General features: G+C 38.4%; 1 protein-coding gene across 6 annotated transcripts in view; it reads right to left on the reverse strand.

The window, feature by feature from the left end:
* USP24 (ubiquitin specific peptidase 24) overlaps positions 1-26,523 on the reverse strand; it is a 144,901-nt gene that overhangs the window by 18,218 nt on the left and 100,160 nt on the right. For 5 of the 6 annotated variants that reach the window (XM_021941983.2, XM_003891948.4, XM_009209201.4 and 2 more), the window contains 18 exons: positions 26,258-26,319; positions 23,247-23,438; positions 22,166-22,283; positions 19,893-20,037; positions 17,607-17,726; positions 16,872-16,997; positions 15,799-15,897; positions 14,495-14,577; positions 13,973-14,114; positions 13,628-13,747; positions 12,987-13,207; positions 12,533-12,657; positions 11,298-11,439; positions 9,962-10,112; positions 8,851-8,946; positions 8,063-8,166; positions 5,695-5,808; positions 2,021-2,117 (listed from right to left, as the gene is read on the reverse strand). In XM_021941983.2, the coding sequence (XP_021797675.1) occupies positions 2,021-2,117; positions 5,695-5,808; positions 8,063-8,166; positions 8,851-8,946; positions 9,962-10,112; positions 11,298-11,439; positions 12,533-12,657; positions 12,987-13,207; positions 13,628-13,747; positions 13,973-14,114; positions 14,495-14,577; positions 15,799-15,897; positions 16,872-16,997; positions 17,607-17,726; positions 19,893-20,037; positions 22,166-22,283; positions 23,247-23,438; positions 26,258-26,319 (2,257 nt within the window). Of the gene's footprint in view, positions 1-2,020; positions 2,118-2,957; positions 3,077-5,694; positions 5,809-8,062; positions 8,167-8,850; positions 8,947-9,961; positions 10,113-11,297; positions 11,440-12,532; positions 12,658-12,986; positions 13,208-13,627; positions 13,748-13,972; positions 14,115-14,494; positions 14,578-15,798; positions 15,898-16,871; positions 16,998-17,606; positions 17,727-19,892; positions 20,038-22,165; positions 22,284-23,246; positions 23,439-26,257; positions 26,320-26,523 lie in introns of those variants that run through there. The other variant, XM_021941993.2, reaches the window with a different exon arrangement.

The raw sequence follows: 26,523 nt of genomic DNA on the forward strand, positions 1-26,523 counted from the left end.
GAACATAAGACAGACATTTATAACAGGATTAATTTGAGGTAAACCACCATAAGAACAAAAGAAAGTCTGATTGATACAATCCAGTCTCAGATTCAGATGGACTTATGCTTTGAAGAGCAAAAACAGAATTATCCATTTTACCTTCCAGAGAAAGATTGGTACCATAGCAATAATTAAAAGAAAAGCTTAGTTTCAGTTCCTAGATTTCAGAGTCAAGGGCATGATTCTACCGCCGAGTCACATTTTCTCCAGAGCCAGTATCTCTCTGTCTCTTAAAAAAAGGTGGGGTGTTTAGGGAAGACATTTCTGAATCCCTCCCTCCACTACGTTACTTCTTCACATAATCACAGATGCAAAGAATAAAAAACACAGACACAGGCATAGGGGCTGGAAACCAAGCCGATGGAGCAAATGGAGAGCAACAGCCTGACAGAATGACAACGGTGATATCGACTCAGCCGTGAACTTACTTGAGAGCCCGCTGACGCCTCATGGAAAGCTTTGAAAAACATTTTATTTGTTTAGAAACCATTTTGGTTATGACATTGCTTCTTCTTTCCCTCCCACCCCAACTGTTTTTGGACAAGTCCCTAGAAATTCATCTGTGATCTAGAATTAAGACCAGGCTTACTACTCTCATTAGTTCGTTTCCTCTGAAGATGGTATTCATACTTTTGCAATATTCCCATCCATCCTGTCACACCCATTATAAATACAGTAAAATTTAGCATTTACATAGCACTTCATTTTCAAAGTACTTTCCAAGATAAAGTGGGTGGCAAGAGGCACCATTTCCATTTATGGGGGGAGGCGGGGGAAATAGACATGAAAATCCATCAGCTGGGCATCAGACAGAATTCACTGAGCAAATGGCTTCCAAGTGTATGGCTGCCATTCCCTTCTCTTTCTGCCACCTGCTGTCCTGCCTTTAGAGGCTGGTGGGTAATATGCTGTGGCCTGACCCCATCTCTAGGGAGGCTGCACTAACTCTGCCTTTATCCTTTGTTTGGGTTGGTACATGGGAGGAAGGAGGAGAGTGATATGGTCCTTACGTTAAGGATTCTTGACACATCTTACAAACTTCTACAGGGAATGGAGCAATGGCATTTGAACTGTCCTCAGCAGCTCCTGTGGTTTGTATTCTATATTGTGCATCCAGATAGGGTTTTGTTTAAAAAATGGTTCTGCTATTTAAGCTGATCAAAACCACTGCCTTACAGTAAACCTCAACTTCCTAATGATTCCCGGAATTGAGACACAGTCTTTGAGGACCTTCCTAAAGGGCATATTTGACAGCCTTGTTCATGGAACTAAGTGCTTGGGTGGCAGGCACTGTATCTGGATCAACATCCTCCTTAAAGGACTTGCTCAAAGTTGCACAGCAAAGCCAACATCTGCATTTGAAGCAGTAATTCCTAGAATCTGTATTTAGTTCATTGAGGCACAATGCCTCTAGCCAATGTTTATAAGAAGCCAATTTGTTGTGAAAATAACATTTTTCAAAGTTTTCCATGTAGTGTCAGCTGTTTGAAACAGCAAACTTGGGAAGTAACTGCTGTATCTGTAAGGACTTAACGCCCCTGGATGAATGGCACCATTTGGTTTGGTTGCCAGCTGCAGGTTTAGATCAGGAAAATAGCTTATAAGGAAAGAGACAAAGCCAGAGGTGGCTCAAAATATCTGCTGGTCTAGATGAGTCTCTAGACACAGATTAGTCTCAGTTCAGAGAGATCTAATACAAATTCTTGAGAGAGGACTCTGAAAAGGGAGTGTTTCTAGAGAGAAAATCCCAAAGCAGACCAAAGCAGGCCTGAATTCCCGGCCTACCGTGGTGTTTGGGATGTGAGGAGGAAGGGACAGAATGCCTTCTCCCTGGCATGTACCAAAAATCAGTCCACAGAAGGTGCATTTATGTGGCAAAATTACCAGACTCCAATCCTAGGCTCTTTCTTATTACCTGTAATTTAAAACATTTGGTAAAAACACAATGTATAAATAACGCTTTAAAAACAAGACCGACCTTATCCTGATAAAACAAGGCACTGTCTAGGGTTTTCTCCAGAATGGTGGCCACAGCAACTCGTACTTCTCTCACACTGCACTCCAGTAAGAAAATCCTGAAAGAAAGAGAAAGGTGGTGTGAGAAAGCAAGATACATTTCCATAACCTCAACCTCTCCAACACAGTTCCCACCTAATAGCCAAGAAACAAAAGTAGAGTCTCCTGACACTGTTAGCCCTTACAGGCCAAGTGGAGCTTTCCCAGGTCACTTCACTTCTGCTTATTCCTGCTAACTGGAATGCCACGTATTAGCCGACAAGGCTCTGTTCAAAATTCACTAAAATTCTAAGTGGCAACTATAAGAAAGTTTAAAAGATAACAAGTACTCCCATAAAGTTCAGCTCTAGAGGTATAATCAGACTCAGGTACAATTCTCTTGAAGGGAATACCTAGAGGATGTAAACAGATCCAGAATACGGGGAGCTCTACAGAGCAAACAGTCTACTCCCCAAACAAATGGCACAGCATACAAGGGGCAGGGGGACAAAGGAATGACTGATGGTCAAAAGAGCCTTAAGAGACACAGAAAGCAAAGGCCATGTGGGGACCTCACGGGATCCTGATTTGTGCAAACTCAATGGTAAAATGACACTTCCAAGACCTTTGGATGAAATCTGAACACGGACTAGATACAAGGTGATATGAAGGAATTATATTAATTTTGTTGGTTCATGATAATGGTAAAGTACTTACATTGCTTTTTTTTTTTTTTTAACTTCACTGTTAGAGATGAACTTTACCTTCAGATACAGGCTGAAAATTTATTGTGAAATGATATAATGTCTGAAATTTAAAATACTTCAGAGAGAAAAAAAAGCCTGCACGTGGGTGTCGTGTGTGAGAGCTGAGATAGCTAAGACAAGACAGGCAAAAGTTGACAACTTGCCTGGGGCCTGGGTACAGGAAAGGGCTCATTCTGCCTACTTCTGTGTGTGTTTAAACATTTCCACAATAAAAGGCTCTTAAAAGATGTAACGTATCCTTCATGTTAGTAGTTTGAATTCTTTAGATCAATCTGTAAGCAATATTTAGTATGAATTAATTTTTTTACAACTACAGTTAGGTTTAAAGAATTGCCTTAAAAGAAGACTACACCGAGGGGCTGATCTAAAAGACGACACCACTTTATGTTTACAGTTACTAAAATATGAATACAGTATACTTATTTTTTAGTTGTAAAAATGACTATCTTAAAATAAGTAATTAAAAAAAAAGACTATTCTTCGAACACAAAATCATAGCAATTGATAGTGATGAGTAATTGGTCTTTATAAAGAAAGAAACAAACTATAATAAACTCTATCAGGAAGAATGTAGAAGTACTTCACCAGGATTCTTGAGCATTAGGAATACTAAGAAACCAAAAACATACTACCCAAAGGATGTTACAGCTTCTCTGGAGAAATTTAAAAGCAAGCCTGCTTGGATATAAGGGAATGAATAAAATATTTGCTATGTTCCTTCCAAATGGATGGTGTTTCTATAACATTCTAAGGCTTGCACAATGCTCAGGAGTCCTGTTGGAAAGATATTTTGGAATCAAACTAGAAAAAATGGTTATCTCTAATGCAAACTCTAAAGGAAAAGGCGTATAGTACACAGCACTTCAAAGAAATGCTTACTGACCCTTTTTATGAATTATATGGATATATATGCATGTATACATGCATGAATAAGTATTTGGGTGCTTGCTATTTGCCAGCCTCTTTGTGTCTAGTCGGGAATGAATTGAACCTGGCTTCTGGCCTCAAGAAGCTGAAGTTGTAGTGGAGGAGATGGGCAGAAAAACAGGGAGCAGACTAGCAGGCAAACATCCGTTAGACTGTGTGACTGGGAACAACCTCTCAGAGCAAATGTTATTCATGCTGATGTCTGAAGGAGAAGTCACTTACTATGTGAAGAGGGGAGGACAGTGTTCCAGATAAAGAATAACAGGTGCAAGGACCTTGAGGCAGGAAAATAAGCTCGGCAGGTTCAAGGAACCAATAAGCCAGTATGGCTAAAGCCTGATAAGCAGGGAGAGGGTCAAGGAAAGCCTGGAAGGACAAAAACCAGATCAAGCAAGGCCTTGTGGGTAGTGGTGAAAATTTTGGATTTTATTCTGAGTCTAATAGGATTCCGTTGAAGAATTTTTAACCAGAGAGGTAATGTGATCTAATTTGTTTAAAAAAGAACAGTTCTGTTGCTGAATGAAATAGATTAGAGGGAAAAGTGGAGATATCAAGTAGGCAAATAAATGTTTGGAGCTCAGACCTAGCGAGGAAGGGGATCAGGGACCAGCAGTTCTGAAAAGATCTCTAACTTACCACCAGACTGATTGCCTTGTGGGAAGAGACTTGCATTTCTGAATTCCCTGTTGTGTGTTTGTTTTGAGAGAAAACAGAGCATATTTGTATGCTGGCAGAAGTGACAGAAGTGATAGAAAATTCTAGAAAGTAAAGATGCAAGAATTAAGAGTGAGATACTTAAAGGGTCAACTTCCTTGAGAAGGTCAGGACATGCAAAGAGACTCATTTTGAGAGAAGAGGGGATACTTCCTCCACAATAAAGAGAGGAAAGGGCAAGCTGGAACAGACTCTGGCAGGTGTGTGGCATCTGTGGTTGGGGTAGGGAATGCTCATTTGCTAATCTGTACTTTCTCAGTGACACTGAGCAGCTAGGAGCAGGCACAGTTGAGGAGAGTGAAGGAGAAGCCCAATGGGAATAGAGGAGACGGGACACCAGAGACCACAGCAATGCTTGCTGGAACCCCACATAAATGTTGAACTACCAAGGACAGGAGAAGCTGACTTGATGAGGATGATCAGAAGTAAAGTATAAACATTCATAGTGATTGGAGCATTCTGAATTTCTGCCAGAAAAGCAACTTTTCTTTTTTAAATTTCAGGTACACATATAGATGTACTATCATAGGTAATACACTATCAGTAGCTTTTTTTTTTGAGACAGAGTCGCCAGACTGGAGTGTAGTGACGCGATCTCAGCTCACTGCAACCTCCGCCTCCCGAGTTCAAGCGATTCTCCTGCCTCAGCCTCCCAAGTAGCTGGGCCTACAGGCACCCATCACCATGCCCAGCTAATTTTTTTTTGTATTTTTAGTAGAGATGGGGTTTCACCATGTTGGCCAGGATGGTCTCAATCTCTTGACCTTGTGGTCTGCCCGCCTCGGCCTCCCAAAGTGTTGGGATTACAGGCGTGAGCCACTGTGCCTGGCCGACCAGTAGATTTTTAAAAAATTATTTTTTAGTCACAATCCAAACACAGTTAGACAATATTGTGAACTATGGTAACCTGGGATTGTTTATCTCTTTCCACCAGATTCTGAGTCCCTGAGGGAAAAGACTTGCGTCTTTGATCCCCTTGAGCCATAACAGGGGTTTAGGACCCACGTGCCTATGAGCACCTGGCAGGCAATCTGCCTCACAGGCTCTTCTTGCGGTCACTGAATACTTGCCTGAGATGATTTTAGAGTGACCTGAATAATTTCCTCACTGTTTCAGTGAAGAGAGTTTAAAACGGACTTTAAGCAGAAAAATAATTTCAAGTTGAAATAAAAAGGGTTATAAGAAACTTCAGCTCTAAATCACTGGAAGAGACACAAATTTCTTTCAATTAAAAGACTCCAACACTTACTTTATCAATTCTCGTCCTTCAGAACTAATAAAATATTCAACTAACCACTGACAAGCATCAAAACTTTTTGAAAGCAATGCTTCAATGGTAGCAATCCATTCTTCAGTATCAACCCTTTAAAAAGAAGCAGAGACAGCAATGTTAGGAGCATGAGCCCAGCCAATGACCCCATGCAGTGTCACTCTTATTGGTTCTTATTTCTATCTATCAATGTCTGTCTCTCTGTCTGCCTATCGGGGTAGGGTGGAGGGATAAGAGACACTCAATGACTGCCCACTACCATGGCTCAGTGTACTCTGGAAGCCAGTGCTTTGCATTCCTTGGCTCCTTATGTTGTGGCTCATCTTTCCCCACAAACAAAAACATGTAAAGAAGCTTAAGTCTTAGACTTTACCTTCCTTCTGCATCTTTACCAAACATCTCTAATTGGAAAAAAGGCCTGAACTATATAGCATTTTGTTTTGTTCAATTAATTTACACTCACAAAATGTCCACTTTCAGAATAACTTACATTTACATTTTTATACTTTATTGCTAAAATCGTTAATATTCTACCTTACGAAATAAAAAAAAAATTCAGGCAGAAAAAAGGCATAATGACTATTCTACCCATGCCCTCATAACACCTCCCTTACATCCCTCAATGTCCCAAAATGATCATTGTGTGTAATGACCATATAAACAAAATGGAAATAGTGTGCAACGTGTAAACAGCATGAGCAAATTTCACAAACAGAAGTGACCAAGTGTCCTTAATTAATCCTATGCCATTAGGACATAAAAATCCATGCCATCTGGACATTAAAAGAAAGGAATACATTATTTTTTCTTTTTCAATCAAATACTAAAGACTGAGATCACTTAATATATCTTTGATTATTACACATAAAAATGAAGTTGTCACTATATATACTTTTTTCTCAAGAGTTTCTTGACTGCAAAATCTGTCCAAAAACCTCTCCACACTTGGAGAAGTTGACTTTGCTAGTGAGAGGGAAAAGTCTGGGAACTTCAGTGGTCTTTTAACTCTAACTGGTCTCCTCATCCTGGGTCTCCCTTTACTCTAGGTATATTCTACAAACCACTGCTCAATACTCTTCATTCTTCACTCATTTATTCACAACTACTTATCCAGAACCTATAATGTGCAGGCACCTTATAAGGTGCTGAAGATAAAAACCAATGATGAGGCCAGGCGTAGTGGCTCATGCCTGTAATCCCTGCACTTTGGGAGGTCAAGGCAGGTGGATCATCTGAGGTCGGGAGTTCAAGAGTAGCTTGATCAACACAGCAAAACTCTGTCTCTACTAAAAATACAAAAATTAACTGGATGTGGTGGTGCATGCCTGTAATCCCAGCTACTTGGGAGGCTGAGGTAGAAAAATCGCTTGAACCTGGGATGCAGAGGTTGCAGTGAACTGAGATCGTGCCACTGCACTCCGGCCTGGGCAACAGAGTGAGACTCCACCTCAAAAAAAACAAAACAAAACAAAACAAAAAAACCATAAAACCAATGATGAATAAGATATAGTCACGTCTGTAAAGTTTCTAAGGCAGAGGTCCCCAACCTCTGGGCCATGGACCAGTACCGGTCTGGGACCTGTTAGGAACAGCCTGAGCTCCACTTCCTGTCAGATCAGTGGTAGCATTTGATTCTCATAGGAGCAAGAACCCTATTGTGAACTGCACATGTGAGGGATCTAGGCTGTGCATTCCCTATGAGAATCTAATTGTCCCTTAACCCTCTCTTCTGTGGAAAAATTGTCTTCCATGAAACCAGTCCCTGTTGCTAAAAATATTGGAGACTGTTGTTCTAAGACATTACTCTGGACATACTTCCCTGTTCAAAAATCTTTCATGATCTCCCACTGAACAGAGCCCAAACTTCCTGCTCTGGTACTAAGGGCACTTAGTGAGTTCCAAACCCAATATTCAGCCTCAGCTCCAGGAGTCTCTCACCCATCCTAGTAAAACACAATTAGTCACTCATGGTTCCCTAGGCCAAGTCTTGTCTGTTACTCAGGCTTTCCCTTCTGCCTAAAATGAGCCCTCTGTGTTTCTCTGTTTTGCCTTTCAAAACCCTCTGAGAACATCAGTGTCTTACAGCCTACTCTAATCTCCTTATCTGGGTATGATTTTGCCCAATTCCAAGATGTACAGAATTTATGCCCATTCTCTTTTTAGGTATTTCTCTTTTGTTTGATCTATTCTGTCCATTAGATTAGAAGTTTCTTAAAGCTAGAGAACATGTCTTAGTCTTCTCAATAAAATTAGCTAGTTGCTTTCACAATATTTTAAAATTATAAATTCAACTTCAACTGAATTAACCCTTTGTCACAACAGATTATCAAAACATATCACTTCTCACCTGAGTTTCTTCTTTGTCCGTAGATAAGTTTGAAAAAGGAATTGAATAGCAAGCTGTAAGCTCACCTTTGCCATGCAAGGATAATATGGATGCTTTAATTTAGTCTAAGAGGGAAACATGAAAGAGGACGTTTTTCACAGAAGTTTTATAGATTATTACACATTGTTACGAACTAAATATGACACAATATATGAATATGATATACACACATGATAAAGTTAAATACTAATAAGAATCTAGCCAGTTCATTATAAAAAATGTTCCATTTAAATTTTTAAAAAGGTTAAGAAAAGACATCTTCGTCATTTCTTTTATGAAATCCTCTCAAAACAGTTGTTAGACCACAGGAATGCTAAGTCATCAAGAGACTAAGAACACTGTTTTCCCTTATTGGCAAATTATAATTATGGTACTCAAGGAAAAGTAGTTGAAAGTTAATCTTTAGTCTTGTAACATTTTATTACAAATTAGGAATCTCCACAAAGCCCAGTATCCATTGACATGAGTTCACAGTTACAGCTATTCCAAGATTCTTCTATAAATCTAAACAAGGGCACTTTAGAAAGCCAGTATGTGGGAAACTCACACCTCCCCACCATCTATATTATACATTCAGAATGCTGCCTGCATTTTAATATTACCCAATACAGGCTACATTTATGGGAAAATCTTTTTGCATCTAATCTGAATGCTAACTACTGAGATTGAAGACGAATCACTGAATGCTTTCGCTAAAATATATTTAACTGTAATCTTTCTTATTTCTAAGAATTCAATTAGCTACTTACAGCATTCAACGAAGCTAAAGACAAAACAAAACTGAAATAATCACTACTGTACACATCTCTATTCTTCATAAACTTGAGGTTCTCATCTCTCACCATCTACAAAAGAAGATTAATAATTATTTTTATGATATGGAAAAATATTCAATATGTGAAGGACATTTCTAATGATATGTAAAAATATAGGTAAAAAGCACTTATAAAAAGTGAATTATAATTTATAATTCCCCTTTCTCAAGTTTTGAACTTTCAAAAGAGGAGAGAGAAAACCTTCCTTTGGAATATAAGATGTTATAAGAACTATTATTCATTAAACCATACCCTTTTGGGAAATACAGGTAAACCGTCACATGAAGGACAAATAAATTCTAACTCGGTATTTTAGGCAGAAGGGGACAAACAGAGCTCTCCCAAGCACAACCAACTCCATGCTTCCTTTGTGTCAGATGGCTTAATTCTCTCTCTTTCTTAATGTAAGACTCTGTATTTTTCTCAAAGTCTCTTGTTCTAGCTACTGAGCTTTTGATTAATTAGTGTATAAAGTCTGGACTGAGTAGACAGTTCTGAATTTAGACCCTTGCCTTGTGACACTGGCACGTGTTTCTTCTTTTCTGAACCTGTTTTTCCATCCAAAAAATGAGACTAAAACCTGATACTGCACAATAATCTTTTACAAATTAAAGATTTGCTTCAAGCACGTAGCACACAGTAGGTGTTCAATAAATAATGGCCAATCATTGTCTTATTAGTCCTACTCAAAGGTTATGAACCTTGTTTTTCTCTCCGGACAAAATAAGTTTATTTTGGCAACATGGTTTCTTTACTGCCCACTCCCCACAACATTGTTTATTTGTGACATCTCACACTCACACAGCAGGTTAGTGATTGTGCCTGCCAATCCTGAGTGTGTATTCATACTTGTGTTCTTAGCACTCCATGGCTCTAGCTCTATGGTCCCCTCTGTGGCGTGGCGTAAAAGTTTCATGAGACAAGTGTGTCAGATGATGTAGCACCAGTGGTACGACTAACCCAGCAGGAGTACTTCTGGACCTACTGGATACATTTTGATGTCCACGTGGACATTCCCTCTTAAAATTTTTTATATGGTTCTTACCTGGTATATTCGAGCAGGCATTTTCTCCACAAACAGTCCTTTCTTCTCACCTTTTTTAACCAGTTTGGTAAGAATAGACAGCCGGTCATTGTTAGGCCTATGGGGCCGAGGAGATGACTGAGGTGAAATTTCTGGTGAAGATGGAGCTGACCTAAGAGACAGAATCAGAAAATTTCGTCTAGTATAAAATGGCTATTTTTTCAGTAGTTAGTAAGACTTGCCACATTCACATAAACAGGGTATTAGACTTAAAGTATTTGATTATTATACACGTATCGAAACATAAAACTGTACCACATGAATATATATGATCGTAATGTATCAATTAAGAAATGAAAAAATGCAATACCTTCTAATTAGTTGGGAGAACTGATTGACATTATAGAAGATAAAATAGTGCAGGACAAACTTTAACAGAAATTTTTACTTAATTGGCATATGAGATTTAACATTTAGTAAGCACAAAAATGAATTCTTTCTACATATTATTGTGAGATATCTTTCCCAGCCATTAAAAAGCAGTGAAATAAACTTATCTTAGAGCCATACACTCAAAGTCTTGTAAGAACAAAGTATTAAACCAAGTTTTCAAATTTAATAAAACACATATAGTCATATTTCTCACATGAAAAAGTAAACACTTTCCTGACCCAACACATTAAAAGGCAAATTCACCAACGACAGGACCTTTAAAAAACAACAACATTCTGACAGTGCTGGCACAGTACTGTGCTTTGGACAGAAAGTGTATTCAACAAATGCTGCTAACATCAAAAAAAAAAAAAAAAAAAAAAGGTCCAGGTGTAGTGACTTATGCCTATAATCCCAGCACTTTCGGAGGCCTAGGTGGGAGGATTGCTTGGGCCCAGGAGTTCCAGACCAGCCTGGGCAACACTGGGAGACCTTGTCTTTACAAAAAACAAACAAACCAAATATCTGAGCCTGGTGCCTCTTGCCTGTGGTCCCAGCTATTCGGGAGGCTGAGGTGGAAGAATCGCTTCAGCCTGGGAGGTCAAGGCTACAGTGAGCTATGATCATGCCACTGCACTCCAGCCTGGGTGACAGAGTGAGACCACTCTGTCTCAAAAAAACAAAAAACAAAACACTTCAACTCTAGAATGATTTAACTTACGTGCATCTTTCTAAATATGTAACAACCTCTTGCCAAGAAAATAACCAGGAAGCAATAAGGAAATGGATTTATTTTCTTTTTGGAATTCTCTAGAATTTCTCTCCAGCTTAGCTAATTATCTTTAAAAGCTCAAATAGTATATTCTCATAGACCACATCATCACCACAGAAATCACACAGCAAATTACAGGGAAGAGACACTTACAGAGAGAGATCCTCAGCTTCCTGCCGTACAACGCTGACTCGACTTTTCTTTGGTAATACTGGGGAGTTCTGATCAGACACCCTTTGGTAGAAAAGCATATAGGCATTCCAGTATCTTCGGCGTACATCAGTGTATGGGTTTGCTTTATAACAAAACATTAAGAAAGACATCTGTAAGTAAAAGCTTTTCTTGTCTTGACAATCTAAAACAAAGGGCCCATTATTCCAGTAAGTAGTTAACTACTCCCTAAATTTGTAAAATGCAAAGTGTAAGTAAAATATGAGTGTCTCTAGAGTAGTGCTTAGCATGGAAGTCAGGATACTTCAGTTCTGGGCCTAAGATTGATCTCTTACTTGGAAGTGATATAGGCGGGGGCAAGGAATAAGGGAGCAGTATGGTAATGGAGTAAGAGAAAGAAGGTAAGTATCCTAGGGAGGTCTAAATGTAAGCAAATAGCAAGTGACATTTAAAAATATGTTATGTGGCACAGGATGGGATAACTGGCCTCACTTAACCATTTCTGCCATGATCGGCCAAATCTAGGTAAATTCTGACAATACTATATCCAACCCGTAAAGGTTACCACCATACGATGCATGACTATAATGGCATAGTATCAAAATCTAATACAGTGAATCCAATACAGCTAAAAATTTAGAAATACCACTAGAAGATTTCAAAATCAGGTTTCTGAAATGCCAAGGTCTCCGTCAAATAGCTTTTTATCAAAGAGCAAGTTCTGATTGGGTTGTGCTTCTCCTCATACTCTTTTCTCCTGGGAGTGGGGGTTGTGGAGGGGAAGACTGCTTTGCCACACTGCATAATAAATATGGTTTTAAAAACACAGGTGCTAGAAATGTCTTCTCTAATTAGTCACACCTCTATATTAGTGAAAAGGAAATCTGAAAATTTTAATGGATAACTACTTCCAAAACTATTTTTAAGGTTCAATTTCCGTATTCATTAGTTTCTCTTTGATGTTCATTTCATCCTTTTAACTTACTCCCAGCTCCCCTACCTATCCCTCAAGGTTGTGTATGAAATTATTTAAAAAATTTTTATAAACATCTTGAACATTTTCACGCTGGTTATTAAAGAGCTTGCTCATGGTTCTATAGCTAGAATAGTAGTATAACAAAAATAACAAAATCTGCTGTTTTTATATAAAGAATACTATTAATTTTTATAGAAAACTATAAATAAAAAATGGAAAATATCCATTTGTAAATACTTACTTTGATCATAAACTTTTGGTCTATATTCTCCTCCAAAGCATTCATACTCCAGGGTCTCATCATTTAGGTCAAATTCTTCTATAACTGTGTCATTAAATTTATACCACTTTCCTTTTCCACACCCTCTAGAGCCCGGAAATCAGACAAACATCATAAGGTTAAAAAAATCAACATTCTCATCCTTAGCATTTATCTCTATGTACTGTCTACAAATAAAGCAGGTGATTATCATTTGAAAATATCTAAGAAATATGTAGTAACAATTATTTCAATTTCTAAAACAACTTTTCAAACTGAAGGGGTAAAACCAGTTGCACTAAGCTTTAAAACTTCAAAATGAAACACAGTCAAGAACAATGCCAAAGTGTGTCTGCACCACAGTGGTGAGTATGGATGATAAGGGAGAGCAGGGGAGGGCAGAAAGTGAGTAAGTGCTGCCTCAGGAAACCCTTACCGCCTGTCCTTAATGAAGGAATAGTAGTGGCCTGCGTGTGCCTGCCCACTGTGTACGATGACACCGACAAGTTCATAGTTTTCTGTGAGGGCAACCTTTTTTCGTGGGGATCCTCCACCTCCCTGATCCATACTTCGCCCATTTTCCCCAACTTCAGAAGAAGAATCTTGGCGAGCCATTCCTGAAACTGTGTAAGGCTCCATGTTTAGCATCCAGGGAAACTACGTAAAAGCAAAAAGACCATATTAACATTGATTAGTAACGTATACAGCAGTACCCAGTTAAGTGAGATCCAAATAAGAGGATGTGTTTTCCTAGTTTAAGCTAGGAACAACTACCTCTCCAATTCAAGTATAAAATCTCAGAAATGCTAAGTCTGGGAATGTCTAAAGTAGTCTCTGGTTTGAGCACTAAGGAAGGCATTTTCCTTCACAGTAATCACTAGGGTGCCTTCTAGAAATAAGGGCTACTATTTCCAGATCTGCCTATTCCAGTAGCAGCAACTGCCTAAGACAAGGGGCTCTTCATAATGCTGAGACAACAGCCTTAACATGGTAGATGGAATATGAAAACAGAAAAAGGAAAAAAAAGGAGTGAGGAAATGAATGGTTGTGAAAAATTTCAGGAAGAAAAAAAGTTACCCTTATTTGTTCATCATATTTAATGGAACGTCCACTTTCCCAGTCAAATCCAAATCTCATTAGGTGAATTACCAAGACGCTAGGTAAAGATTTAATACAGGTCCTTTTCACTGTTATTCTCTAAAGACAAAAAAAAAAGAAAAAAGCAAATATGAATCATCTCCATGGAGAAAATAAAACAGCACAGTAATTAAGGCAAAGGTCTTTCTGACCCATGTGAAAACAAGTAATGACACAATCTAATGGAAATAACAATATGAGCTTACTACTGATTTTACATAAAACCAAGACACACTATGTGAATAACAAATTAATCTTGTTTTTTAAAAAGGGCAAACTTAATACCTTTTCTTTACACTTTTCACAGTAGTACGCGTTACTTCCCTCTAGAACTTCTCCTCTAACAAATTGGTCCAAAGAAATTTCCAAACTCTGACAAGAAGTCACTCCTAGATTGAGAGCCATGAAAGCTTCTTCACGCTCATATCTGATTAGGAAATAACAGAAAACCCACAATCAGCAATGGAATTTAAAACTCTTCAATTACCATAATTGAACACAGAACTACATTTTTAATCTGGGAGTCCCTCAATATTTTAAAAGTCCATTAATAAGTTAAAATGCCACTTTGTGACAATTTAGAATTGCTTAAAATTATGAATTTCAATGAATATTTTCTTAAGCCCACAAAGAAATTTTTTCTACTTCTGGAAGTAGAAACCAAAGAAATTTAAGTCACTAAATACTTATAGATCTATTGAGAGGGAGAAGGTTCTAAGTCTCTTAACAAATGCAAAATTTACAACATACTAGACAAATCACTTCAAAATGATATTTATTTTTCCTGTCAGTGATATCTTCACTCACCTGTGAGGACAGTCTTTACAGATCTTCTGATCAGAGTAGATGCCCTGAAATGTATTCTTAAAAATTTGGTCTCTCCCCATTTTCTGTTGGAATGAAAAGTTACAATTTTAAGGGATGCCTCCAGAACTTATGAGTATATAGAATTTTATTAACACATTGCAATTTAAGGGCCAAAACAAAATGAGTCATTCTGGCAGTGTCAGCTGCGATAAATGGAGGCCAAACCCATTATTGGTTCCACTGTCAGAGTGATGCAGACGATCAGAAGAGGAAGAGGAGGAGGAGGAGGGATGGGTCAGGTAGAGCTAATGACAACAGAATGTTCTCCAGGGTGATTCCGAATCCTTCTCCCTGTGCTACAAGGACCAAGTTAGGGGCAACTCTCGGCAATCTTTTCTTTTTTCTTGTGGATAGAATGCCATCAATTTGCAAGTTACTTTATAAAATGGAAGAATTGTGCCTACTGATGAGAGGCCAATGCTGGCAGTGACAGCGGGATGTGAGAAGGCAATACCGTTTAGGAAGTCTGCCACATGGCTTACAGGGTTGAGGTAGAGAGCTTTGGGTTTCAACAGCACCACAAATAACCTTTGAAACTGGCTCCTTTCTCCCCTTTGCCAGAGCACTCTCTGCTCTGCACAGGGCCGTCAGCTCACTGCTGACTACAGCACTCTTCTGAGGCCAGATTATTTCAGTGGACACACAGAAAGAATATGTAGGTAGGAATGGCTATTATTATGTAGTAGAGATTAAGAGTTACATACTTCATTGAGCGTTAGATGAATTAAGAAAATATATAATTCTAGGCCAGGCACAGTACCTCACGCCTGTAATCCCAGCACTTTGGGAGGCTCTGAGGTGGGTGAATCATTGGAGGCCAGGAGTTTGAGACCAGCCTGACCAACATGGTGAAACCCAATCTCTGCCAAAAAATAAAAAAAATAGCCAGGCATGGTGGTGCACACCTGTGATCCCAGCTACTTGGGAGGCTGAAGTGCAAGAATCTCTTGTACCTGGAAGGTAAAGGTTGCAGTGAGCTGAGATTGTGCCATTGCACTCCACTCTGGGTGACAGAGCGAGACTCTGTCTCAAAAAAACGAAAAGAAAAAAAAAGAGAAAATATACAATTCTATTGATCTGTGTTACGTTTTGATGTTTAAACACAGAATACATTATAGTTCTTATGTTAAAGATAATCAGTTTCTGATTTGTCAGTTTCATAGTAACCTCAAATTCTAAGACACTATTCTCATATTATAATTAGAGTTTGAGGGAGTTAAGAGGGAAAGTAAAACTTTTATTACCTTGAGATATTCATCCATCTGATCAATAAGACTAGTAAAGAATTCATATGCATCCTGCTGTTCTCTCACATAAAGTTCTTTATTCCACATCTTGAAAATCTATATAACAAAAATTAAATGTTTTTAAAGGAAAAGTAGCAATTTCTGAATGTGGTAGAAAGGGAACATAAAAGAGCACTTAAATGCTTCTAAAAATCAGGTTCACTATTAGGATGTGAACATTTCTAGTAAAGTGAGACTAGCTTGTATTCAGCCATCCACTCTTTTTCCTAGTCCCCTTACAATCATAATAAGTCTCTGAAATCAGAAGTGGATACTGGGTAAGATCTAGGCCATGAAACAGAGAATTTCTCTCTCAGAAACTAATCAACCTATGGGGAAAAACACAAGGTGATCCTCCAATATGTGAAACACAGTACAGCAATGTTTCAAAATAATGTTCTTGGCCGGGTGTGGTACCTCACGCCTGTAATCCCAGCACTCTGGGAGGCTGAGGCAGGCAGATCACCTGAGGTCAGGAGTTCAAGACCAGCCTGACCAACACGGAGAAACCCCATCTCTACTAAAAATACAAAATTAGCCGGGCATGGGGTGCGTGCCTGTAATCCCAGCTACTTGGGAGGCTGAGGCAGGAGAATTGCTTGAACCCGGGAGGTGGAGGATGGCGTGAGCCAAGATCGCACCACTGCACTCCAGCCTGGGCAACAAGAGTGAAACTCTGTCTCAAAAAACTTTAAGTGTTCTTTATTTAAAGACATTAGTGAAACTGGCACAGGGTCAGGGGAATGATATGAACAAATATTGCAAAGAGCTAAAATAAGAATCATGAAAAATATTCAAAACAATTAAGATGAGCAAATTCCTAGGAATTATGAATGACTATTCTCAACATTCTAATGATTTGAAACCAAGTACCAATTTCAACAAGGGTATACCAAATCCTTTTACAGTTTTTTGGCAAGGAATTAGTCTAAAGTTAATAAAAACAAAAAACCATTATCATTAGAGAAAGAATGTAGCCAAACTCCAAATATTTAACATCTTTAAATCTCAAGAGTTACTGGGTGAAATACCTTCCAAAAATTCTCAGGTACATAATACTGCAGCTTGCTTTCCATTAAATGCCCAAAGAGAGACTGCACTTGGTAAAACACACTATCATCTGGATTGTCTGTGTCATCATCCACCGAAAGTAATGACTGCACAGAAAAGAAACATTATCAAGCTTGAAATATTTAAAGTGCTTCACAGGTAACTCTGACATATGTACACGTTAGTACCCACATTACTTTTTTAGAATGTTATGTATGTTTGAACATGGCTGTAATGCTGCAGATATTTAACTTCAGTAATTTCTAGCTGGTGTAATTATGAACAAATCATGTCCTTAAGCTCTGATTATGAAAATTGGTCTAGTAATAAGTGCAGCCCAATACACATGGAATACTCTCAAAACCACTGACTACCATATTACAAGCCACTACCATATTATCGTAAAGTGCTCATGGTAGACCCCATATTTCTAAAATACTAAAATTGTAACCTTATGGAACATAATTTAAAAACAACTTTGGAGTTCAAAATTCACATTAGGCCAAGTCCATCTGTAATACAGGCAGCTTATTACAACAGCAGCTTTATAAAAATGTGTGATTATAAACAACATGTCTCTACACATCTCAGGAGCTACTAAAGAATCGCCATGTCTCATTTTAGCAAACCCCAAAAGCAATAAAAAACTATGAAACAATTTTCAAGTAACGCACATATTATCTATCATACCAAAAAGGACAGAAAAAGGAAATCACCTCAGGGAGCCCAGGTTGCATATACAGCTGCTGGAAGACTGCATTCATATAACAAGTTGCACCACCATTCCTCAGCCCCACAAACCCTGAACTGGACCTGCTATCCACTGGGGGAAGGTACTGGGAAAGAGAGGAATAGAAACAGCAGAGGAGGAGAATGAGCATCTCTGCCGCAGACACATTTACACTATAGCTATGTGGGAGATACATTCACAGATTTACCCATCCAGCATGTTATGAAAGCTATGCTGGCAAAAACCTATGTTCATGAAGTACTTCTGCAGATGCTGATATAATTATCAAATACTGCTATCTCAATGTTGCTTTTTCATTCATAAAATACCTGGCAGATAGGTGTATATTTGTTTATCTATTTATATAGTCACTTGATTATCATTCAACAAATATTGATTAAATACCCTACTATACGCCAGGCACTGTGCATGGGATATAAGAGAGAACAGAAATGTGCATGGCTCCTGATCTCAAGGCGCTTATAGTCTATTAGGGTAAAGAGGCATAATCAAGCAAATGTCCTGATATATATTCATGAATTAAGGTAGTACTCTGAAAAAAAGGAATGTGAGTCTAGGAAGTGATTACCACGAAGGATCCTGACCAATCTGGATGGTAAAAGAAGGCTCATATTGTAATTCCTTTTAGAGAAGGTAACATTCTTCTATTAAACTTTTTCCAGTAAACATATAATTAAATAGGTGATTATCCTACCATTTTACTTACAAGTGTTTTGAAATAACATAGACCCTAGTACAGAGTTTTTCTGGGTAGAAATGATCCAGAAAAAGCATAGTGGATAAAGTTCAACATGGCATTTCTCCAAGTGGAAAAGGATACTGTAATTTTACACTTTGAAATGCTATTATAGCAAGATCTTGGTTCTCATGCCATGACCAGAATCATGTTATCTGCACATATCAAGTATCTGCATCCATGTAATAACCAACTAGCAGACATAAATGTGTAGGTCTTCTAGACCTCAAGCAATTGCTAAGTATTACTTATTCTTCATTAACATCAGACATATACTTAGAGCAGGATTATTTCTAAGACCTAATTAACACCGAAATTTATTTGTAGTCCAAAGCATAGATTAAAAAAAACTGGTTTATAACAGTGTTAAAAATATAAATATCTAACACAGATATTGCTGATATAATTTTTGATGTAAGGAAAAATATAAAAAGTTCAAAAATCTGATTAAATAAATGCATATAAAGTAACACATAACCTACAAACTAAAGCATTATAAACCCATTTTGATCAATCAAAACCATTTCCAATTTATGACAGCCCACACTTCTAAGTCTTTGCCAAGTGCTATTCCCTCTATTTAGGACATCTGTCCCCACTTCCTTTCCTACCTAACCCCTCTGTTCTGTAATACTTAACTCAGGCATCTAGAGGGTAAGTCTGATTTTCTGTGATGTTAGAGAACACAAAAGGCAGCTTTGAAAGCATCCTCCCATTTCTGGTCTGGTATTCCAGTGGACCTGCAATATACTTCCCTCTCGCAGATCCCAACATACACTAAGCTATTTCATGGCTCCACAGCTTTGTTCATATTCTTCGCATTTACTGGAATGGAATGACCTTCCCACCTTGCTTCACCGGGCTCACTAGTTTTTACGGCCCTATTTTAAGTTTCATCTCCTCTAAGAAGCCTTCTGAGCTGGTGGTAAAGTGCCTCTCTGTGTTAGTAGAGCATTCAGGACATACCTCTATCTTGTATCGTATCACATTATATTGAAATTATCTGCTTATGGGCCTCTTTCACTATACACTGACCTGCTTGAGGGCTGGGATCCTATTTCCATTTTTGAGCTCCAAAAGCCAAATATGCCTCTTAGCACATACTAAACTCAATAAATCTTCATTGAATTTAACTGAACATAGGCTGTACTGTGATAGAGCCAGTGTCTACTTGACTTGTATCTCTAGGGTCTGGCCTATGCCCAGCATAAAGTTGCTCAAAAAATAGGTTGGAATGCTACTTTTTACTTATTTACTTGGTAGTTATTTTAGAATAACTACCAAGCAACTTGAAAATGTCTCTCCCTCTTTAATTAAAAGGATACTATTTCACAATATATTCAGTATATTAGAGTGATACTATAGCTTATACTTGATTTGAGTATGTGAACACAGTAAGCAAAATAATAATACTGACTTTCTTTGTGGTTAGCAGAATGCAAATACAGTCTTAAAATTATATGTTTAAGAGATCATTCTAAAAAAATTAAGTTCATCAAGGTCTAGAAAACCTACATCAAACTCCTTGGTAAGAGCAGGGTCAGGTTGGTGATGCATAGAAAGCAGTTCTTTTATAATAATTTGAAGATTTGAAGGTGAACTATCAGCCAACATCACAAGGACTTCATAGGCTGCCAATCGGCTATTCGCTGTACTACACCTACAAACAAGACACAAGTCAATTTCAACAATGAATAGTCTACTTAAATTACTCATTAAACTAACAACAGTTGGAATTAGAAGAGCTCCAATTTGTCCAATTTGAGGATAAACATACTTAAGTCAGGTCTAACCCCAGACATCTAGTAAGCTAGAGGTCATGAATACAGAAGGAATTAATAACTATCTTCTTGGCCTGATGATAAAGTAGCAAAATTCTTTCACTTATGATCAGAAGAGTCTTATCTAACGAATGGATCAGCAAGAATGGAGGAGAAAGAGTAAAGAGAACTCTGTAATAAAGATGACATGGGAATAACTGTCTTTCAAATAAAATAGGCATGTAGAAAGATTTTATCGCTGTCATCCTAAGATCTGAATATATAACTGGCAGCAAAAGAAGGCTGTAAAAACCAGAACAGATAGCCGTAAACATTTTATGTGAACTTTCTTTGAAAAAAGGGAAATGGAAATACAGCTTGTCAAATCAATTCGTTTAAAGTGACACAAAAGATAATTAGCAAGCATTCTGCATGAAATCAAAGGCTTTCTACACTGCCTGCCTTGTAGTAGAAATCACTTTGGGGACGGACAATTATATCTCACTTTAACCAATGCTAACCTTGCATTACTGAGGGATCACTGGTTAAGAAGGATACACGGAAAAGAGGATGCCAACCTCTGGGTGAAACACTCAGGGAGTGTAGGAGGCATTTAAGGGGGGGGGGGGTTATGAGGCTTTTAGACCAGCACAACACCAGGCACTGAGGACAATGGCCATGGAGCTGGCACTGTCCTTTGCTTCTTATCTGAACTTCAGGGTTGCAAAGGACAGTAAGAAAAGAATAGGGAGGTGCCATTTACACAGGTTAAACATTAAAAGTTGCTTTGTTACTGTGATACAAAAGAGCATTACTTCTGAAAAGAGTTTCTGTGTATTTTAAATCTCTTTCTTCCTTAAGGTTTTGGTGGGAAAAGACTGGGAGTTACTGTGATAAATCAACACCATTCAGTACAATGGGGAGGGATGAACACTTCGTTTTTTAGTCAAGGCACTGTATATGATTTTTTATAAAAACACTCCTTCCTTCTTCATTTATGGAGGAACTGCTTTTATTAATAATAAAACTGCTAAAGAAATGTCTTTTGTGTTTACTGAAAATTAAAATATTCACTTGTTTCTGCTGCTTTAATAAAAGACGCTCATAGACCTAGCACCAAATCTTCCAAAACAGGGCTGGGATAGCAATGAGGATGGGAGTCACAGCCTGAGGAACACCCCAAGAGTTCTAATGAAGGGTTTTGCTTTTTTTTCTTACCTAAAACAGATTTTGCTAATGAGGCAACTTTAAGTAAAGAAATATTTATACATGATAAGATACCTCTTAGGATTCCACAAAATATTGTTTATTATGCCTTGTCCATTTCAATAACCACTGATATTGTACAGGAGCCCTTTTCACTATAAATAGCAAATCAGTTTCTTCAGGATTACTCAATTAACTCTGGTTTTCACAAGAAAGGAACAAAGTTAGTTAGATTTGGAGCAAATGAAATAGCAGCTTGTAGCTCTGCCTCTTCTTCCTACCCGCAAGAGTATAAATACCACTCTAGTAGGGTCAACATTACAAAGAGATATTTCAAATTTGTATCCATAAAACTAATACAAAATTTGATTCCAAAATTACTCCTGCAATAAATCATGAGCAGTTGTAGTTAACAGAACACAGCCAGCACTCAGCAAACGACAAGGTTCATGCACTAAAGCACCTATCGTTTTCTCCTGAGAAACCTTCAAGATTGTACTCAGAGTCTATTTACTTGTACTTTGGACATAATTCTTATAACCTTCATTTCTCTTGGAATTTGTTACTGACCAAGTTAGCCACATTTTATTTGTTCTTCCATTCTGATGATAATAATGGTGCCAGCACACTTGCTCCATGCTTACTATGTGCCAGGCAGGCTTGACGCTAAGCCCCTTCACATGCATTTCTTCATTTAGTGGATAACATAGGATATACAGACTCACGGATGGAAGACAAACTCCAAGTTAACAAAATCTTTTGGGACTGAAGTTTCAAATTAGAATTTTTACCAAAACTGAATACAACGTGCATTTTCCATACTTTGGATGAAAGTCCTGTTGACTGATGGCGGCACTGCCAGCTGGAGAATGACTATTTAAAATAATTCTAGAAGCTCGGAAAAGGAAGTCATCTAACAATGGTTTAATGAGTGATGAACCTGGAATAGAGCATAATATTCATGTTGAAGATGAACATATATTTTAATTCAAAGATCCTATCTTGCGCTTTCTTATCAGAGCAGCAAAGGTACCTGAGGCTAGCCAAAAGCAGGGCATTTAGTTTAATTTAATGTTTATTTTTTGAGAACTTACTACATGGCAAAGCTCGTGGGGTAGAATACAAAGGGCACAGAATACAAAGACAGGTAGGTGAGGGTGCTTTCCTTTATGGGCTTACAATACAGTGAAAGGAGTCAAGCTTTCACTTTAGAAACACAAGTGCCAAGAACACCACAAGGCAGAATGGTTTGAGTGAATAGTTTTTACTCTGGGCATAGGGGAGTCCACATAAGGGTTCCTGAAACTTTTAAAATCTTGCCTCTTTAGTTTAAAATGATATGTCTTTCTCTCTCTGGTTAAGAATCACTCTTTTCTATATATTCCCAGTAGCTGAGAATATTTTGTAAAGCTTGGTTTGTGTTATAAGAGTTAATTTTTCATTTGTCTTCTGAATACAATTTGTAATACTGAATAATCTTTTACAAATTACATGTGCACCCTAGGAGAACCTCATATGTACCCCACCACTGGAGGGCAGGGGTGGTTAGGGGCTGCCTCCTCAGATGAGAATCCCCCTTAAAAGAAGACAGACAGTAAATTATGTATTATAAAGTACCTAACAGCAAAAAGAGAAAAATCTACTTTGAATTATAATTCTTATTTGGTATTAGGAAGTTATGCGATCCAGCTATTTTGAACACTATAACATTCTCTATGTTGTTTAATGACACGGGTAAAGTACACCTTAAATTTGTTAGCCACTAAAATAACAGACAATTTCCTACTGTGTGAAGGGTCAATTTTCCATGGAACACTTGGCATCTATCTTATTTTCCCAATTACACACACTGGCAATAATTGAGCACTGAAGAATCTGCCATATAAGATGAAGCAATAATTACCAAGCATTTCCTTTTCTGCCCCACAGAGTGAAAGAAGGGTCTTGATGAGGCGTAAGTGCCCTGCCAGTAAGATGTTGTCCGCTTCACTGGTCTCACATTCAGCTGTGCGATTAGGTTCAAAGTTATCCAGCCAAGTAATCTCATCTTCAAGCATGGTAGCTGGGCTGATCCTTAACTGCTCCATTTCTGAAGCTAAGAAGGAAAAAAAAATCCATTACAAACTAAGAAGAGTTTCCCTTTATGGAGTCAAAGTCTTGAACTAAAGTAAGCAACGTCAAGCAGTCAAAGTCTTGAATTAAAGTAAGCAAAGTCAAGCCCCGATTTTTTATTTCATAGATCTTAAAAAAACTATCATTAAGGCCGGGGCTGCTGGCTCACATCTGTAATCCCAGCACTTTGGGAGGCTGAGGTGGGCGGTTCACGAGGTCAGGAGTTCGAGACCAGCCTGGCCAGCATGGTGAAACCCTGTCTCTACTAAAAATACAAAAATTAGAAGGGCATGGTGGTGCGTGTCTGTAGTCCCAGCTACTCAGGAGGCTGGGGCAGGAGAATTGCTTGAATCCAGGAAGCAGAGGTTGCAGTGAGCTGAGATCGTGCCACTGCACTCCAGCCTGGGTGAAAACAGCAAGACTCTGTCTCAAAAAATAAACAAAACAAACAAACAAAAAAACCCACAAAACTGTCATTAACAAATAGTAGGCGACAGCTGCTGCCCACAGGGAATGAAGGCACCCTCATTCATAAACTACTTATTGGTTGCCTCCTCTGTGCAGGTCACTGTGCCACATGCTGAGGCTGTAAGATGAGGGAGACAAATCCTGCTCTGAAGGAGCTCCTGGTTTGGTGGGGGGTAGCAGAAGTCCCAGGAAACAAAATCTTCTACAGAAAGAAGGGGTAGAAGGGTACGAGGAGAATCAACACTCCTGCAGTATTACCTGAACCAAGGGAGGGCTGAGTTCAGCAAAGGACAACGAGGTCAGAAGTACAGCTGCCAGAGTCCAGGTTTCTAAACAATGTGCCAAACTCCTGAGAACTACTCTGTTCTTTTGTATTATGTATTTCACTTGCCCCTTCAAACAAGGACTTAAAGCACAATTTCACATTGGAAATTGAGACTGGGGAGGAAAGGAAGAGTGATTATGCTCTTCTTCCACTGTACTAGTGAGAAGCAAGCAGGGTCTCCACACAGTGAAGTGAAGGACCCTTTAGGGTCAGTCAGAGCTGGACTGGGACCAGATACAAACCCTATGTCTACCACTTACTGTGTGATCTTCTTTCCTTATTTATGCAAAGAGACCAGCACCTACACGGCAGGGTGCTGTGTCAGCACTGTGTAGGCACTGGCTTAGTGCTAGTGTAGGCACTGGCTTATGGAAAACACTCCAGAAATGGCAAATATTGTTTGTTTCAAGACATGTTATTACCTGAGATTTAATTCCCCTCACCTCCCAAGATCTTAAGAGATCCTGGGTCCCTCATTTATCACTCAACAACACAGGGAAGGTCTACATTAAAAACTCATTCATTCATTTCAAAGTTGCATGTGTGTAGCCAACTCATGATTCCTGTCCTTGCTGCAGAGCAGAAAGCAAAGCCTGGATGGCTGCTGGTCAGCTTTCCCTGGGAGCCTGGGTGAAAACCAGTGTTACGTGAGACTGTCAGATGGCCATGTAGTTCACCCACTTCGCTAGATCCAACAGATCTTCTCTCTGAATCAAGACACACTCTCACACTGTATTAACTCCCTCTTCACGAAACCAATTCCACTGCATTGCTCAGAGCAATGTGGCCTGTTTTTCTTTTTTATTTTTTGGAGACTTTGTCTTGCTCTGTCACCCAGGCTGTAGTGCAGTGGTGCAATCTCGGCTCATTGCAACCTCTACCTCCCGGGTTCAAGCGATTCTCCTGCTTCAGCCTCCCAAGCAGCTGGGATTACAGACACACGCCACCACGCCCGGCTGGTTTTTTTGTTTTTGGTAGACACAAGGTTTCACCATGTCGGCCAGGCTGGTCTGAAACTCCTGATCTCAAGTGATCCACCCGCTTTGGCCTCCCAAGGTACCATGATTACAGGCATGAGCCACTGCACCCAGCCACCTCCTGTTTTTGACAGACACTTACGAAACTGATGAAGGCATCTGCCACCATAGAAATGTTGTTGAGGATTATTAGTCACTGTCTTTATGTGTCCATTACATGATGGCCTTTGTATGAAATTTCTTTTAGACTTAGGTGCTGGGAAAGAGATTTGCTTCTTTTGAGAAACTATTCTATTTCTTCTTACAGGGCATTCTAACCATATGCTGAACAACTAACCATATGCTGTTTTCTTTTTACTTCTGGCTTTCAGGAACCTCACAAATTAATTCTGAGGTATTTTTTTTCCTCCTGGCCTTGACGTTCTTTACCAATTGCTATTTTTGTGGATCCTGATTTTTATTTTATTAATTTCCTGTAAGCTGAAGCAAATTCTCTGTAAAGAGTGGAGAACAAACTCTTGATTTGAACTAAAATTTACACAGAGCATTGCAACATAACATTTGCATTATTTAAGGGTAAGTACAATTAAAATCTCAGCACACTAACAAAAGAATTTCTAACCGTGATACTTTACAAGTAACACTAATGAACTGACTTCTAACACTATCAACATGCTGCAATAAAGAGTCCCTCTTTCCTTCGACAATCAACCTTTAAAATTATAACAGACTACACTGGAGAGAAAGACCCTTCATAATAGTTTTGTATCAGTGTAATTAAAATATGAGCCTTAGACAATTTAAAAATCAACAAATTTTCTCAATTCATTAATGACTGGTTATGTAACAGAAGAAGAGCTCACTGGTACATAGGTTTATACGCTATTTTCAAGAAAACAAGGTTCAACTTCAAACAATAACTGTAATTTTATTTACACCTGAGATATGTAAATTATACTTAGAAATGTCCATGTGACTTTCTCTTCTACTCTTCCCCAGTCCCTCTCCCCTACATATTAGTCATTTACTTACTTGTCAGATCATCTAATAACTGGCATCTCAAATCAAAATACTCCATACACTGAGATAACAGTCTAAAAAACAGAAAGGTTTCAGTTACTAATAAGAGGCTGATTTGAAAATAAAAAGCATTTTCCTTGTAAGAACAAGTTCATAAAACAAGTTTCATAAGCATACCACTTTCATATTAATTCAAATTCTATATTTTAGCAAGAAGTATATTGATTTTACTAATGCAAATATAGTAATAGAAATAAGTGTAAAGAGAGGGAAACATT

Source organism: Papio anubis, chromosome 1, assembly GCF_008728515.1.
Source record: "Papio anubis isolate 15944 chromosome 1, Panubis1.0, whole genome shotgun sequence".
NCBI lineage: Eukaryota > Metazoa > Chordata > Mammalia > Primates > Cercopithecidae > Papio > Papio anubis.